Source organism: Lathyrus oleraceus, chromosome 1 (assembly GCF_024323335.1).
Source record: "Lathyrus oleraceus cultivar Zhongwan6 chromosome 1, CAAS_Psat_ZW6_1.0, whole genome shotgun sequence".
Taxonomy (NCBI): Eukaryota; Viridiplantae; Streptophyta; class Magnoliopsida; order Fabales; family Fabaceae; genus Lathyrus; species Lathyrus oleraceus.
Genome location: NC_066579.1, coordinates 302,936,273 through 302,954,711, shown reverse-complemented (window position 1 = coordinate 302,954,711; position 18,439 = coordinate 302,936,273). Strand labels below are relative to the sequence as shown.

At 42.9% G+C, this 18,439-nt stretch overlaps 1 protein-coding gene across 1 annotated transcript; it reads right to left on the bottom strand.

Moving 5' to 3' along the window:
• Window positions 1-3,636: 3,636 nt before the first annotated feature.
• LOC127104162 (uncharacterized) lies at window positions 3,637-18,102 on the bottom strand. Its single transcript, XM_051041367.1, has 3 exons — window positions 17,749-18,102; window positions 4,439-4,548; window positions 3,637-4,321 (listed from the first exon to the last, which is right to left on the bottom strand). The coding sequence occupies exons 1-3, from the start codon at window positions 18,100-18,102 to the stop codon at window positions 3,637-3,639; spliced, it is 1,149 nt and encodes a 382-aa protein (XP_050897324.1).
• Between the last annotated feature and the right edge of the window lie 337 nt (window positions 18,103-18,439).

The window sequence follows — 18,439 nt, the reverse complement described above, 5'->3', positions numbered from 1 at the left end:
CATATTGATCCTCAATATATTAGAGTGTGCGATACCACATAAATTGGTAACACTTTTCTGGAAAGCTGACACCTCTTTTTATTTAGATTATGTCGCTTACTTGATTTTCTATGTTCTCTTTACAGCAATCCCCATAGACCATGTGGATCCCGCTTTTGTCGATGAACCTATCATTTCGACAGAAAAGACTCAGGTTCACATCTGGCTGATTTGCCGTTTTCTTTTACTTTGGTATATATTCTTAACTGTCATTTCCACTCTTGCAGGCTACTCCTGAGAAATCTTCTGATGATGATGAGCAACCCATTTCCCAAGTTTTGAAAAAATCTAGTTCTTCAGTATGCAACTATATGCAGCAATCTCATTCAACCCTGTGATTTCTAAAAGAAAAACAATACATGGCTTCTAACCTTTTACCTATGTGCAGGGTCAACCACGTTCGACAGATCTGCCTGTCCCTTCCCCTCAGTCCAAGAAATCCAAAAAACATAAGCGTTCTGCTGCCACAGGACCTGAGATATTTCTTGTCGGCTTGTCCGATCTTCTGACTAGAATATCTTCTTATAACCTCTCTTCCTATCTTTAGTCGACTCCACAGCCGACTCAGCCATCTCCTCAACAATCCCACAAATCCAAAGGCCACCAGGGCTATAAAAGGAAGAAGCATGATTCCCCCTCTAAGGGTGGTGAAGCAAAAAAGAAAAAACAACACAAAGTGCTCACGACTCCCCAACCTGAGGCTGGCGCCGCTCCCAGCACTACAGAGGCTCCTTCTTCTCTAGACGCTGACACCATTGTGGTTGACACGTCTATCCTCAATATGGTCTCTGATCCAGCTGTGGGGACTTCAAAACCAACCAACATCCTTGCTGCTGCTATCTTGGAGGAAGGGAATCTGGACATTGTTCTTCCTACACCGACACAGGTAATCACTTGTTTTACTATCTTTTTCCCTGAATTACTGGACTTTTCTTACAAACATCCTTTTGCTTCTGGTGAGCAACCTCACCATGTTGTCGACTATACTCCCCTGTCGATGACTTCTTCTCCATCTCACCAAGCAACCTTTGTCGACAATGCTGGTGAGTTCACTGACCCCCCTACCCAGACTAGTGATAGTGATTCTGGTTCAGTCACTAGCCCTGCCACGCACCCGGATTCTAGTTCGACTAGTTCTGACTCTAATCTTTCTTCAGCTTCCTTGACTTTGCAGGATTCAAGGGGACAAGGAAATGTTGGCATCACAAAAATCCAGTATCCTCAAACTGCGCCTCTACCAACTAATTCCCCTTCATCTTCCTAGGCACTGGCAATAAAGCCTTCTGCTCTGAAGTAATTGCTAGGCTTCGTAGCCTAGTAAGATCACGTGACGCTTCTTCAGATGCTGAGTAGTTTCACCAACTCCATTATGAGAAGATGGGTCCTAAAGCGACAAAGGTCAAAGCTCTGATGGACACGGTTCGTTTGTACGCCTTGAATCCGGATCTATCCCATGTGCTTCTGAGTGAACCTACTGTCGGCTCAGAACTCTTGCATGTGCTTGCCCAACTCAAGGAGCTTCACCTTTCTGAGTATGCTAAGTGTGTGATGGCCACATTTGAAAAACTTATGGTTCCCATGCTGCGTCATATCGACACCATTAGGGAAAATGAACACCAGATTGAAACTATAGAGGCCTTTGTGAAGGAGAAATGGGAAATGGTGACGAAAGCCGATGAAGAAGTGACCAAATTGCTGGGAATGATTGAGGAGAAGAAGAAGGAATTGGCCCCCAAACAAACAAGAGATGATGAGATACACCTCCAAATTCATGACCTTCGGCGTCAAATTGCTGCTCCGGACATTGAATTGGGGTCAATTACTGAGGAAGAATCCCGCATTGTCAACCAGGTTGTGAAGCCAGCCCAAGATACTGTCGAGAAAACCACCACAGATGCCTTGGCCGTAGCTGAAGAACTCTCCAAAGTTGAAAAGAAACTTGAACAACTTAGGGTCCAGGCCAACAAATTTGAACCTCAGTCTCTGCACTACAATCTTGAGCTTTAATCATTTCAGTCTAGATTCGGCAAATTTTAGCCATTTTTATTTTGATGTAATATTTGAACAATGGCTTTTGCTAACTTTTATGCCACTACTTTATTTCCCAGCACTGTGTATGTTTAATTTTCTGTGCTTTTGTAGCTGGTTTCAAATATAGTTTTCTCCAACTTAATTTATTCGACAGCCATTTAGCCTGTTGCAATCTTGACCTCTTGAAGGAGAGGCCTATACTTTTTTAAGTATTTTCCATTTACCCTCAAGATTCGTCTATGTGGTGCCAACTCTTCGACCTTGTAGGCGTTATTAGAGAAAACCCTGCAAAACCTTAAACGGTCCTTCCCAATTTGGGGACCATTTGCCCAAGACTCTATCATTTTTATCCATAGGCAAAATCACTCTCCAAACTAAATCGTTGACAACAAACATTTTGCCCTTCACCTGCTTATTGTGGGCTCTAGCGACTTTTTCTTTATGCCTTTGTAATGAATCCAAGGCTAACATTCTTTCCTCATCTAACTCGACCAGTTCGTCTGCCATCATGCTCCAATAATCTTCAGAAGGTATTTCATGTTGCCTCTGGATTCTGACTGCATGAACCTGAATCTCTACTGGTAACACTGCATCGTGTTCATATACCAGTCGAAACGGAGTTGTTCCGGTTGCTTCTTTTGGTGACGTTCGACATGCCCACAAAGCTTGATCTAACGTCTTCTGCCAATTTCTTGGCTTCTTGCCTACATGTTTCTTTATTAGGCTAATGATCAATTTATTGGCCGCTTCGACTTGGCCATTTGCCTGTGCGTAATATGGGGTAGAAGTCAATAATTTGATTCCCATCTCTTTTGTAAAATCTTGCATCTTTCGACCAGTAAAAACTGACCCTTGGTCGGTTGTAATTGTTTCTGGGATACCAAATTTGCATATGATGTGACTTTGGACAAAGTCTATCACAACCTCTTGATCCACATTTGTCAATGCTACGGCTTCGACCCATTTTGTGAAATAGTCGATACTGACCAAACATTACCTTTGCTGTTTCGACGAAGCTGGTTTTATTTCTCCAATCACATCCAATGCCCACCCTCGAAAAGGCCAGGGCTTCACAATTGTATGCAACTCGCTTGCAGGCATATGTTGTATGCCCCCGTGCAATTGGCATTCCTGACAACTTTTAGAAAATTCAATGCAATCTTTCAACATTGAAGGCCAATAAACTCCTGAGCACATCAAAAGCCATTTCATCTTCAGTCCCACTTGATGCGCCCCACACGCTCCACTATGTACACTCGACACAGCCGCATATGCCTCACTTTCTCCAAGGCACTTTAGGAAACCTCCTTCAGCTGTCTTTTTAAACAATTCATCATTCACCAGGACATAGCTGAGGGCCCTATATTTTACCTTTCAACCTGTTGACCCTATAGGGTTACATAAATAATTGACTAACAGCTTGCGCCAATCATATTCTCCCCGGTCGTCGACGGTCAGAATTTCAAAATGATATCTATCTACAGCTCCTAACTTTATAATCGACAAATCTGATGGTGATAACAATGTTGCTCATACCTTCTCTCTTACTTGAACCTCTTCTTCATTCTAGTCTTTCGACGCTTTATACACTGAAGCTTCCTGCGCCAAATCGTTTGCTCTCTGATTCTCTTTCCGTGGTATATGTTGGAGGCTTACTTGGTCAAATCTCTTGAGTAGTCTGATGGTAATCACAAAATACATGATTAAATTTTCTTTGACACACCTGTATTCTTTCGATACCTGTTTAATTACTAACTCAAAGTCTCCCATAATTTTGACATTCCTTGCCCCCGATTCCAGCAGAAATTCAAGTCCTGTGATCAAAGATTCATATTCTGCTTCATTGTTTGTGCATACTCCTTCAATTATGTAGTTGAACTCTGCTGGAATTCCATCTGGAGAAATTATGACTCCCCCCATCCCAGATCCGTTCTTATGTCTTGAACCATCGAAGTACAATCTCCATGGCACTGTGTCTACATAATTTTGAGGCAATTCGACCATTGAATGGTCGACTAGGAAATCTGCCACCACTTGCCCTTTCATCGCTTTTAAGGGCACGTAAGTCAGAGAATACTCCGTTAATGCCAAAGCCCATTTACCAATTCGACTATTCAAAATTGGTTTAGACAACATGTGCTTAATAATATCAAAGTGAGAAGATACATACACATCAACGGGCTTAATATATTGTTTTAGTTTCATACAAGAAAAATACAGGCATAAACATAGTTTCTCTATATCACTATACCTAGTTTCAGGATCATTAAGCATTCGACTAAGGTAATACACAGGTCTTTCGACACTTTTTTCATCCTCTTGGGCTAACATACTTCCTATAGTCGATTCTGAAGCTGCAATATACAACCTCATTGGCATATTCCTAACAGGAGGGGCCAGTACTGGAGGCTTAGTTAAATATTCTTTAATTTTGTCGAAAGCCTCTTGATGCTCTTCTTGCCACTTAAAATCTTCATTCTTCAGTCGAAGGAGTGGTGAAAAAGCTTTAGTTTTACCACTTAAATTGGATATAAATCTTCTAAGAAAATTTATCTTGCCCAACAAAGATTGAAGTTCATTTTTGGTCGATGGAGGCTTGACGTCTATAATGGCTTTTGTTTTTCTTTGGTTTACTTCAATACCTTTTTTATGCACTTCAAAGCCAAGGAAATCACTCGCCTGCACACAAAAAGCACACTTTAATGGATTCATTTTCAATCCATATTTTCTCATTCTTACAAAGGCCTTTCGGAGATGTTCGACATGAGTAAGTCGACAATTTGATTTTATCACGATATAATCAATGTATATTTGCATGAAATCTTCAATAAAATCATGGAACACTAAGTTCATTACCCTCTGATATGTCGCTCCGGCATTTTTTAGGCCGAATGGCATGACAACCCACTCATATGTGTAACACCCCAAAATTTGGCATCCTCATTCATGCATTCATTTTTAGGTCATTTAACATTTCACATTGCATTTCATCATTATCAATCAGAATTAGATACATTGCATTTCATCATGTCAATCGGGATTAGCTCCAAGAAGCTTGAACATCATCCAGGACACTTTGTGGGTTCTATTTAGATGATTAGTCAACACAAGGGAAGGACTTGAGTTACTTCCAACAGGGGTCTATTCGTCAGTCAAAACGTTAATCTTGAAGGAGCAAAAGTTTGTTCATGAGCTGTCATGCTCGCTAGGCGAGCAGAATGGGTCGCCTAGCGAGTCCCAAGAAAAGCCACCAGAATCACCTACGCTCAGAGGAATTTCTTGAATTGTCAGGCTCGCTAGGCGAAACCCACGTGTTTTGAAAAAAAAAATACAATAAAAAAAAATGAAAAAATAAATGAAATAAATAAATAAATAAATAAATAAAATATAATAGAAAAATTTTGGACTTGGGTCTCTCTCATTTGAGCCCACAAAGCCACGAAAATCAGGTTATAAATTCAGAGTTTCAGTGAAACAAAAGGCCATTCTATTTCTATTACCCTGGCAGGAAAAAGATAGTGAGAGAAGAGCTAACAGAGTCCAGAGCAACCTCCCGAGACTGAAGGGAACTCATCTGCAAAGAACCAATTCCATCTCATATAAACCCTAAGAGTGCTTTGCAAACCCAATCGTGCCATTCAATTTCAATCGATCCTCCCCAATCAGGTATGCCCTATTTCCACTACTTTATACTTCCAACCTGAAATTTTTGATACCCTTTTAATGCATTTGTTTGACGAGAGGTTTAGGCCTCCTACCCTTGGTTGCTTTTTGTGAGCTTTTTGTGAATTTTAATGGCATGATTCATGTGGTTACATTTTGATTTGGGGGCAACTCTTGATTACCCTATCTTGTTTCTCTAACCTGTTTGTTGAGTTTTGTTTTGTGAGGGCTCATATGACTCTTGCAGAGATGGCTTGCCTGGTGTTCCACTTTATTTGTGGGATACCACCTGGAGGTTTATTCCGATTACCTGTACTGACTCGCTTTCTTTGATGGTGCTAGCTTGAGAGATCTTTGGGTTTCTTATCTCTTTATTTGTTGTTGCTTAGGATCTTTATCCGTGTGGTAGATCTCTTAACCCCCTTTATCTTTCCCGCATTTTACTACTTTTTGCCTAAAGACCTCCATGAAGAGGCAATTGACGGATAAAAGGGATCAATAGTCAATCCCCCGTTATTCAGTGCGTCGTTCTTTAAGATCACACTACGTGTCGATGCGTTAGAACAAAAACCCCAGATCTTTTGTCTGGTCAGTCAGTGGAGAGGGTTCACCTTCCTGAACCCCCACTTTTTGTCATGAGCTCACCCTGTCCAGGGTTAAGAGCTATGAGGTCTTATCCTCATTACCCCTTTTGCATGAGCGTCCCTAAAACACAAACAAACTCATTGATTTTTCTTCTCCTAAGAACACATTTACTCCTTCTACTACAGGCGAGTAAGTCTCCAAAGGTCGAGCATCCGGTAGATTGCGTAGTAACGTCGTTCATCCCAAAACTTAACCCGTAGTTAGCCGAACTACGGCTTGCTCTGATTCTCATTCCAGATGAGATACGTAGGCATAAGATGCGATGTCTTAGCAAGCACACTCCTCTTTAACCCATAGGTCAGCCGAGCTACGAAGACTCTGATTCTCATATCCAGATGATATACGTATGCAGTAGATGCGATATCCGTGCGAGTCATTTTCTTTTGACCCCCTCTTTTGGCAAATAGTACATTAGATAAACCCACACCTTTTAGACAAGAATAACAAAAGTGGATCCCGTAGAGTACTACGGATGTGTAGGGGTGCTAATACCTTCCCTTCGCATAATCGACTCCTAAACCCAAGATTTGGTTGCAAGACCTTGTCTTTTCCTTTCCTTTTTCTAGGTTTACTTCGAGTGATTCCTTTCCCTCATTTGGGATAAATAACGCACGGTGGCGACTCTTCTGTCATTTCTTTTTTCACCGGTTGTTTTTTTTGCAGGTAGGTTGCGACAGCTAGCGACTCTGCTGGGGACCCTATTTCCCTAAGCGAGTCCCTCCTAGATTTTGTAGGTTGCTTGTTTATTGGGTATTTATTCTTTCGTACAGTTATTTATTTTTCAGCACTTACCTGCTTTATCTTATTGCATTGTGTACATATGATTGCCGTATCTGCTGGTTCTGTTTGTTGGGATGAGATGTTCTATGAGAGGCAAAAGGCCCAATACACAGGCTATGAGTGAACTTTAGGACACCTAGGAATAATGTGATTCATGGGAAGCGGGTGGTATGGCGCCACTTAGCGGAACATGGTATCACGAGCAGTTCAGATTCTGATGGGGTATTATCGTTGCATACACCTGGTGTGCATATGATGATATTCTTGAAAGGATTGTATATCCTGCGTTTCTCTTGACCTTACCCTGACCTAGACTACACCCGTGAGTGGGGCGGGAATGAATCATTTGCAGGTACTGATGGTGACTTGTTCTGTTGGTGACTATTGTTCGGTTCTTGTTGGTGACCGTTGGTTCTGATGTGTGGGTTCCGAGTTGATAACTGTGTTCTATGATTCCCGGTCCCGAATTCATGCTGAATTGCCGATCCGGTATTATATTCCTCAGTGGGTTTCTCTCCAGGAAGTGCAACCTGACAGATGTTCAAGCAGATACAGCAATCCTGATTGAGATGCCTTTGCATTGCATAACATCATCTGCATATTTGCATCCAACATCTCATGCTTATTCATTTGCAGGGTATTCCCTTTCAAAGGGGGGCGCCTTAAAATTGAATAAGCAGCGCATCGCATACCATGCATATTAACCCTTGTCTGTTTTGCAGGTGTCACCGCAGTGTCTAATGTTTATTCCCTGTCTCAGGCATTATCGGTCCCAAGCGAGTCCACAGGTACCCGACAAAGGAAAATCGTCCGCAACTACCGATGGACCAAGTACAGAAAGAGCTGGCTGATATGCGTGAAAGGATGGATCAGTTCATGACATTGATGACTGGTATGGCAGAAGGCCAGGAAAAGCTGAGGGAATTGGTTGAGCGACCGAGGCCCAATCCAGAGGTGGAGATACCAAATGCTGAGGGGAACTCTGGTAACCCTGGGAACGCTGATAACCCTGTGAACACTGGTAATGTGGGTAACGCAAATGCTGATGGAAACCGGGTAATGTTGGCAATACGGGGAATGTTGGAAATGGTATTGGCGGAAGGTACGATGTGAATCAAGGAACTCGGATTAATGGGCGCCCCGTTACTGAAGACTATCAGTATGATCAATTCTCTTTGCACGACGAAGCTCACGAGACCACTCGCCGTATGAATGAGCTTTCTGAGAAGCTCAAATCTTTGGAGTCTCAAAATTCCTTAGGTTTTGATGTCACAAATCTTGGTATGGTTCGGGGAGCAAGGATTCCTCACAAGTTCAAACCCCCTACTTTTGAGAAATACAATGGGGCTTCTTGCCCACGCACTCATCTCCAATCTTATCTGAAAAGTTGTGGATGTACTATTTTGAAGACAGTCTAACTGGAGCTTCTCGTGAATGGTATTCTCATTTGTCTCGCACTACCATCAAGAGCTGGAAAGACTTGGCGGAGGCTTTTGTCAAGCAATATCAATACAACTTGGACCTGGCTCCAAATCGGACCTTGTTGCAAGGAATGTCTCAGACTGCCAAGGAGACCTTTAGAGAATATGCTCAGCGTTGGAGACAAATTGCTGCGTCCGTCCAACCCCCTATGTCTGAAAGGGAGATGGCGGACATGTTCATGAACACTCTTCAGGGCAATTATATTGAGAGATTGGTTGCTTGCCCGTCAATCAGCTTTGCAGAGATAGTAATTGCTGGAGAAAGAATCGAGAGTCTGTTGAATATAGGCCGAATTCAAGACAATAGTGCTCCCAAGAAACCGTTTGATGGTAACGGTCAGCGAAGAAGAGAAGGCGAGACAAGCGTTGTGTATGCCGGCAGAGGCAGGGGCAGAGGACGCCCTAATTATTATCAAGATCAAGTGGCCGCAGTCACTATTCCTACACCTGCTCCTCAACAGCAACCCACGTACAACAATCAACAACAAGGAGGTAATCCGGGTCAGCAGAGACACTATCCACAACGTCCAAGGCAGACGGACCGGGTCATTGAGCCAACCCCAATGCCTTATTCTGTATTACTCCCCATGCTGATTGACCTGATTCTGGTTACGTTAAGAACTCTGGCTCCACCAATCGATCCCAATAATTTGCCTAGAGGTTATGATGTCAACGCTAAATGTGCTTTTCATTCCAACGTACCTGGCCATACTACAGATAATTGCAAGGCTCTCCAGCTAAAGGTACGAGATTTGAGAGATGCCCAGGCTATCAATTTTTCTCTGGTGCCTAATGTTATCCAAAACCCGATGCCAGCCCACGGCGGGCAGAGGATTAACGCTGTTGATGGTGGGGAAACTTTGAATTTGGTTTCTGATGTGACTAAAGTGAAGACTTCACTAGCGGTGGTTAAAGACCGACTTTTGAAAGGACGGATTTTCCCGGGCTGTGGGGGAGAGTGCAGAAATTGTCAAGCTGCCGAGAATGGATGTGACAGTTTGAGAAGGGGTATTCAGCAACCGGTAGATGAAGGTTGTCTTCAGTTTGATCAGACCCGTCCAGTGAAGAATGATGTGTCGACAGTGACGATTTATTTCACTCCTGAAGAAATATATGTTCCCGAGAGACCCGCTCCGACGACAATATATTTCCCAGAAAGTACAGCACCAACAACGGTGAACATCGAAAGTCCAGCACCAGTTACAATTTACTCTGACAACCCTCAACCGGATTTGGTTAGTCCGGTCACCATCACGGTACCAGGACCTGTTCCGTATGAGAAAGACAGTGCTATCCCGTGGCACTATGGGGCTGATATCTACTGCCGGGGGCAAAAAGTTAACAGGGAAGACATTGACATTGGTAGCTCCGCTGTAGACAATGTTGGAGGAGTTGGTGGCTTCACTCGCAGTGGACGCCTGTTTGCACCATCAACATTGCGCATGAATACTGAAGCTGAGGCAGCTGCCAAGGCTAAAGGAAAACAGGTAGCCACCGAAGAGGTTACTACTGAGGAAGCTCCTCCTAAGACCGCATTCGAGAAGGAAGTGGATGAGTTTATGAGGATTATCAAGAAAAGTGACCACAAGGTAGTCGACCAGCTAAATCAGACACCCTCAAAGATCTCCATTCTCTCATTATTAATGTGCTCTGAGGCTCACAGAGCAGCCTTGTTGAAAGTACTGAATATGGCCTATGTTCCACCAGAGATAATTGTTAACCAGCTGAAGTTGGTAGTTTCAAATGTAAACGCTGGCCATGGGCTAGGTTTCACCGACTATGACCTGACATCTGAGGGCAGTAATCACAATAAAGCCTTGCATATCACAATGGAATGCAAAGGGGTGGTGCTTTCCCATGTTTTGGTTGATACAGGCTCTTCTCTGAATGTTCTTCCAAAGAAAGCCTTAATGAAGTTGGATTGCGATGGCATCATCCTGAGGCCAAGTAACTTAGTTGTGCGAGCTTTTGATGGCTCTAAGAGAGCTGTTTTTGGCGAAGTTGAGTTTCCAGTTAAGATTGGACCGCAGGTGGTCAAGAGCACCTTTTATGTGATGGATATCCAGCCTGCCTATAGCTGCCTGCTAGGTCGGCCCTGGATTCATGCTGCCGGTGTTGTTACTTCTATCCTCCACCAGAAGCTCAAGTACGAACTAGAAGGTCAGGTCATCACTGTCTGTGGTGAACAGGATATTTTTGTTAGCCACCTGTCTACATTTAAGTATGTGGAGATAGATGGCGAGATGCATGAGATGTTGTGTCAGGGCTTCGAAGCCATAAACATCAGTGAGGTCACGCCCGAAGCTGTCTTTTCACCTAAGTCTGAGAAGGTCGGGACTTCTATCTCTTCATACAAGCAAGCTGTTGAAGTGGTTAAAGCTGGTAATGCCCAAGGCTGGGGAAAATTTGTGGAGCCAGTCATCAAAGAAGACAAGTTTGGATTGGGGTTTACTCTGGAGTCTCAGAAGAATGAAGCCGGTACTTTCTCCAGCGGGGGTTTGGTTTCTCCCCACATCATCAATGTTGCAGATGAAGACAAGGCTAACAGCGACTGTGACTTAGATAGCTGGATTCGACCGTGTGTCCCGGGAGAAAAGCTCAATAATTGGTCGTCTGAAAAAGTCGTCCGGTTTACTCTACTGAAAGAGTAATTTTTATTGTTTTCCTTTTTACATGCATAATAAAGTCTTACACTTTGCCCAAGGTGTAATGACTCATCTGTAGGGCCATCCATTTAGTCGCATTTCGCAATTATTTTCATCATCAATAAAGGACAACTTTTGCAAACAATTTTTTGTTCTCTTTCTTTAAGTTATTTTCTACTTTTACAGAAAAACAATAAAAAATGGCAATGTTTCTTTTTTTCGTTTTCTTTCCTTTCCAAAAAAAATCTCGCATGATCCTCCATCATGCATAGACGATCACCCGGATCTCACTGCTAACGACACTGCTATGGCCAAGTATAACTTCAACAATCCTATCTATCAAGCCGAAGAAGGGGTTGAGGAAGATTGTGAATTGCCTGAAGAGTTAGCCAGGTTGTTGAAACAGGAGGACCAAACTATTACACCTTATCAGGAGGTGATTGAGACCGTCAACGTTGGTACCAAAGACGACAGAAAGAGAGGTTCGTGGTTTCCTGGGCAGATTGAACTACATTTCAAGGTTCATATCTAATCTTACAGCCACATGCGAGCCATTGTTCAAAATGCTGAGAAAAGAGCAAGAGGTCAGTTGGAATGATGATTGTCAGAAAGCCTTTGAAAGAATAAAAGAGTATTTGCAAGAGCCCCGATCTAATAGAGGGAAGACCATTGATCATGTACTTAACTGTGTTAGAAAGGTCAACGGGTTGTGTGCTCGGTCAGCGTGACGAGTCAGGTCGAAAAGAGCATGCAATACACTACCTTAGCAAAAAGTTTACCGTCTATGAACAAAGATACTCACTGCTCGAGAAAACTTGCTGCGCTTTGGCATGGGTTGCTCGCCGACTAAGACAATATATGTTGGCTCACACGACTCTATTGATATCAAAGATGGATCCAGTCAAGTATATTTTTGAAAAGCCAGCGCTTACCGGAAGGGTTGCTAGGTGGCAAATGATACTGACGGAGTATGACATCCAATACACTTCACAAAAATCCATCAAAGGAAGTGTCCTGTCAGACTATCTTGCAGAGCAACCGATTGATGATTACCAACCTATGAGGTTCGACTTTCCTGATGAGGACATCATGTTTCTCAAACCGAAAGATTGCGAGGAACCACTCCCGGAGGAGGGGCCTGACCCTGAATCCAAATGGATTATGATGTTTGATGGGGCGATCAACGTCAATGGTCGCGGAGTTGGTGCAGTATTGATCACGCCGGAGGGGGTTCATATGCCATTTTGTGCCAGAATAACTTTCCCCTGCACCAACAATGAAGTCGAATACGAAGCTTGTATCCTAGGACTTGGGGAAGCCATCAACCTATGGATTAAAACCCTGGATGTTAAGCTGGACGAAGTAGAATGGGTCCGTTCCTAATACAATCAGCTAAGCCTAGTTGAGGAAAAGAGACTGGCAGCTATATGCCATGGCGAACTATATCAAAGACGAATGAAGAGAGCATTTGATCAGAAAGTGCGCCCTCGGGAGTATCAAGTCGGTGAATTGGTACTCAAAAGAATTCTCCCTCCCAACACAGATCACAGGGGCAAATGGACACCGAACTATGAGGGTTCATATGTGGTTAAAAGAGTTTTCTCTGGCGAAGCTTTGATGCTAACAACCATGGATGGCGAAGACTTCTCATCCCCTGTCAACTCAAACGCAGTTAAAAAATACTTCGGATAAAATAGACCCGCTGGATAATAAAAAGAAGAGTCCTGGCAAAAAAGGGCGTCCCGACGAACCAAAAAAACAAAATAAAGAGGTTCGGGCAAAAATTAGGGATATAAAAATAAAAAAGAGTACACCCGGTGAGTCGAAAACCCGAAAGGGAGGCTCAGGAAAAAAAGGGTATCCCGGTGGATTGAAAACCCAAAAGGGTGGTCCACGCAAAAGAGGGAATAAGCGAATGACTGCAGTCTAAGTTCATCCGTGTTATATCACCGTTTCATTCAATCCGGCAATCTCCGAAGGTTAAAGATCGACTAATCATCCACTTCAGAAAGCAAGATGAGCAGAGCGTCTTGAGGTCATACGAGCCATAGCAGAGTCGAAACTCAGTGGGACCCCGTATCCACATTGCCATTAGGATAGTTTCTTTTGTTCAATTTATAGCGATCGCCTCTTTTCAGGGATCAGCTTCCTGATGTACTCGCCTATTCCTGGCACAAATTTTTCAACCAATAAAAGTCGAATAATTCAGTTAAAGAGCCTCTTTATTTTTTCATTTATCAGTTTGTTTACAAGAGATGTCTGAATTCCTGATTAAACATATTGCATCTGGGCATAGTGTTGGTTCTTACAGATAATTTGCACAGGAAAACATTTAAAATTACTTTGAATGTGCTTAACCCCGGACGGTGAATTCAAACCGAGTAATTCCCCCGGGGCATACGTGTGTGATTGCAGGTCACAGGAGCCGGATGCCAAGTCATGAATCCTCATCCCCAAGCGGTTGACAAAGTCTCTCCTCAGCAGAGCATGTCCCCAGTAGAGTTGCACCTTGTATCCCCAGCAACAGCGGAGTAGTTGCATACCCAACAGACAAGAGGGTGGTGTTCCCAGTGTTCATCCCATTCCCCAGTAGATTATTTTTAACAGATTTGTTGTAGTCCCCAGCCTGAGGACGATTAGCAAGTTCATATCCCCAGCAAGGGTCGATTCCTACGACATTTCCCCAGGAAGTGCTTTCCCCACAGACTCTCCTCACAGAGCCTCGCCAAGGAAAGTTATCATAGTTGATACTTCCCTAGCAAGGTCAACTTTCCAGAAAAAAGCCGATTTATTTTCGGTGGCTCCCCGGTCCCGGCAGACGGATCGTTCCCCACAGCGCATTCAAGGATTGATACAGCGATCCGTTCCCTACCGGAGCTTGCTTCCCCAAGCAGATTTCTTTTTACACCATGCATAATATTTGCATTTGCATGCATATCAAGCATACACATAAGCTGATAAACAGGTTCTTCAAAGTAGACCGAAGAATTGCTTTACAACCAAAGTCATGAGATTCAGCCAGAGGATCAAGTGTGTGTGATCCAGCATGAGGGTCATTTCGAAGATTCAGCCTGAGAATCATTTTCCAATGAGCCAGCCTGAGGTTCAATTTGAAGATTCAGCCAGAGAATCCCCTACAAGCGTTATTTCCCCAGGAAACCAGCTAGAGGAGTAGATTGACAGTTCAACAGAAAATCAATCTACAAGAGGGTCCAGCCCGCGGATCGCAATTTAAAAACAAAAGTATAATTGAAGAGTCGTTACAGCATGTTCTAGCCTGAAGAATATGTATGAAGCCCAAAAGTGGAGTATTCTCGGAGCTGTATATCTAACATGAAGGTTGGGTGTAGATTTCGAAAGAGGTTCAACCAGCGCATGCCTCAGATGCGAGATCCTGATGATGGGAATTTATCATCAAAACGAAGTAGATCTAGCATGAAGATCGAAGTCAGGTCTAGCCCGAAGACCGGAAATAGATTCAGCCAGAGAATCAAAGAGAATAGATTCGGCCAGAGAATCGAAACAAAGAAGATCTAGCCAGAAGATCGAACAAGATCTAGCCAGAAGATCGAAGAAGATCTAGCTAGAAGATCGAAGAAGATCTAGCTAGAAGATTAAAACCGTATCCAGCCCGAGGATCAAAATTAACATCCAACTAGAAGACTAAATTGAGTATAGATTCAGCTAGAGGATCGAAACTCCAGGTTAAGTCAGAAGACTGATTCAGATTCAGCTAGAGGATCGGAAGAGAAATAAACAGCGCGGTGTATTTCAGCATCTTTGCGGTGTTCTCAGAGCGCAAATTTTCGGGCTGTCTTTGGTATTCAATCACAAGTCACCCTGTTTGTCTGATAAGCTGTTCGCTTTCATCCTGCTCGGGTTAGCTGATGACTGAATAGATGCAGCTGTAACACCCCAAAATTTGCCCTCCTCATTCATGCATTCATTTTTAGGTCATTTAATATTTCACATTGCATTTCATCATTATCAATCAGAATTAGATACATTGCATTTCATCATGTCAATCGGGATTAGCTCCAAGAAGCTTGAACATCATCCAGAACACTTTGTGGATTCTATTTAGATGATCAGTCAACACAAGGGAAGGATTTGAGTTACTTCTAACAGGGGTCTCTTCGTCAGTCAAAACGTTAATCTTGAAGGAGCAAAAGTTTGTTCATGAGCTGTCATGCTCGCTAGGCGAGCAGAATGGGTCGCCTAGCGAGTCTCAAGAAAAGCCACCGGAATCACCTACGCTCAGAGGAATTTCTTGAATTGTCAGGCTCGCTAGGCGAAGCCCACGTGTTTTGAAAAAAAAATACAATAAAAAAATACAATAAAAAAAACGAAAAAAAAGGAAAAAAAGAAATAAATAAATAAATAAAATATAACAGAAAAATTTTGGACTTGGGCCTCTCTCATTTGAGCCCACAAAGCCACGAAAATCAGGTTATAAATTCAGAGTTTCAGTGAAACAAAAAAGGCCATTCTATTCCTATTACCCTGGCAGGAAAAAGATAGTGAGAGAAGAGCTAACAGAGTCCAGAGCAACCTCCAGAGACTGAAGGGAACTCATCTGCAAAGAACCAATTCAATCTCATATAAACCCTAAGAGTGCTTTGCAAACCCAACCGTGTCATTCAATTTCAATCGATCCTCCCTAATCAGGTATGCCCTATTTCCACTACTTTATACTTCCAACCTGAAATTTTTTATACCCTTTTAATGCATTTGTTTGACGAGAGGTTTAGGCCTCCTACCCTTGGTTGCTTTTTGTGAGCTTTTTGTGAATTTTAATGGCATGACTCATGTGGTTACATTTTGATTTGGGGGCAACTCTTGATTACCCTATCTTGTTTCTCTAACCTGTTTGTTGAGTTTTGTTTTGTGAGGGCTCATATGACTCTTGCAGAGATGGCTTGCCTGGTGTTCCACTTTATTTGTGGGATACCACCTGGAGGTTTATTCCGATTACCTGTACTGACTCGCTTTCTTTGATGGTGCTAGCTTGAGAGATCTTTGGGTTTCTTATCTCTTTATTTGTTGTTGCTTCGGATCTTTATCCGTGTGGTAGATCTCTTAACCCCCTTTATCTTTCCCGCATTTTACTACTTTTTGCCTAAAGACCTCCATGAAGAGGCAATTGACGGATAAAAGGGATCAGTAGTGAATCCCCCGTTATTCAGTGCGTCGTTCTTTAAGATCACACTACGTGTCGATGCGTTAGAATAAAAACCCCAGATATTTTGTCCGGTCAGTTAGTGGAGAGGGTTCCACCTTTCTGAACCCCCACTTTTTGTCATGAGCTCACCCTATCCAGGGTTAAGAGCTATGAGTTCTTATCCTCATTACCCCTTTTGCATGAGCGTCCCTAAAACACAAACAAACTCATTGATTTTTCATCTCCTAAGAACACGTTTATTCCTTCTACTACAGGCGAGTAAGTCTCCAAAGGTCGAGCATCCGGTAGATTGCGTAGTAACGTCGTTCATCCCAAAACTTAACCCGTAGTTAGCCGAACTACGGCTTGCTCTGATTCTCATTCCAGATGAGATACGTAGGCATACGACACGATGTCTTAGCGAGCACACTCCTCTTTAACCCATAGGTCAGCCGAGCTACGAAGACTCTGATTCTCATATCCAGATGAGATACGTATGAAGTAGATGCGATATCTGTGCGAGTCATTTTCTTTTGACCCCCTCTTTTAGCAAATAGTACATTAGATAAATCCACACCCTTTAGACAAGAACAACAAAAGTGGATCCCGTAGAGTACTACGGATGTGTAGGGGTGCTAATACCTTCCCTTCGCATAATCGACTCCCGAACCCAAGATTTGGTTGTGAGACCTTGTCTTTTCCTTTCCTTTTTCCAGGTTTACTTCGAGCGTTTCCTTTCCCTCCTTTGGGATAAATAACGCACGGTGGCGACTCTTCTGTCATTTCTTTTTTCGCCGGTTGTTTTTTTCGCAGGTAGGTTGCGACAATATGTACCTAAGGCTCCTCGGCATCGAAACACCGTCTTCGGCACATCTTCATCTGCAATAAAAATTTGGTTATATCCAGAATAACCATCTAACATACTCAAATATTTAAAACCAGCGGCAGAGTCGACCAACATTTCTGCTACGAGCAGGGCATACTCGTCTTTGGGGGTAGCAACATTTAGATCTCTAAAATCAATACATACTCGTAAAGACCCATTTTTCTTAATTACTGGCACAATATTGGCCAACCATTCGACATACCTTGCAGTTTGTATAAACTTGCTTTTGAGGAGCCTTTCTATCTCCGCTTTTATTTTTGCCATGATATCTGGTGCGAAACGCCTAGGCGTCTACTTTACTGGCTTTCTTCCAGCTTTTATTGGCAGTTTTAGCTCTACCAAATCCCTACTTAAACCAGGCATTTCGTGATAATCCCAAGCAAAACAATCCTTAAATTCGTTAAGTAGAGATATTACCTCAGATTTTAACTCTTTGTCGATGTTGGCGCTGATGTATGTTGGCCTCTTGTCGCCATTTTCGCCAAGGTCGACTTCTTCTAAGGGGTCTTGTAGTCGCATCTCTTCTGGCGCCCTTGGATCTTTTTCAAACCCTAAAGGTTCATCGTCATAAATACAATCTAAACATTGCATGTTGACGTTTCCTTTAGTCACAACTGACTTATCTGGAGGCTCTGGCTCAATAGCCAAAATATCTTCTTTCTTTGAAACATAGGCTTCGACAACCATGTTTTCTTCAGCCTCTAGGACCAATTTTATTTTTTTCTCGGTAACGTATGTCAAAATCCTCTTTAGAGCTTCTAGCTCAGCCATCATCAGTGACATCCCCCTAGCCTGTCGGTCGGATTTCTGCATAAGGTGGTTCCTCTAAACGTTCCACATCCCAAATGAAGCCATGAGTTTTGTGCAAAGTTAGAGAAACAAAAGCTTCACTCAGATTAGAATACACATCTTCAGCTGGTAAACAAGGAGAAATATTAGCCAACTTTCTCTCGAATTCCTTCTTGCCGACATTGTTCACGTCAGCCATGAAATAGCCTTGATCAGCTTCAATGTTTTTGACTATTCCATCTTCTCTCCAAATTACCAATCTCTGATGTGTTGAAGATGGTACAACTCCCACACCATGGAGCCATTCTCTGCCGACTAG

Bases quoted from the DNA above. Each gene is read 5' to 3' on its own strand.
- LOC127104162 (XM_051041367.1), bottom strand. From the start codon at position 18,102: ATGGCTGAGCTAGAAGCTCTAAAGAGGATTTTGACATACGTTACCGAG. The intron at 4,549-17,748 runs GTAATATCTCTA...CTTCGACTGAAG, and splicing joins ACAAAGAGTTAAAATCTGAG to AATGAAGATTTTAAGTGGCA. The intron at 4,322-4,438 runs GTTGTATATTGC...TCCTGAAACTAG, and splicing joins GTTAGGAATATGCCAATGAG to GTATAGTGATATAGAGAAAC.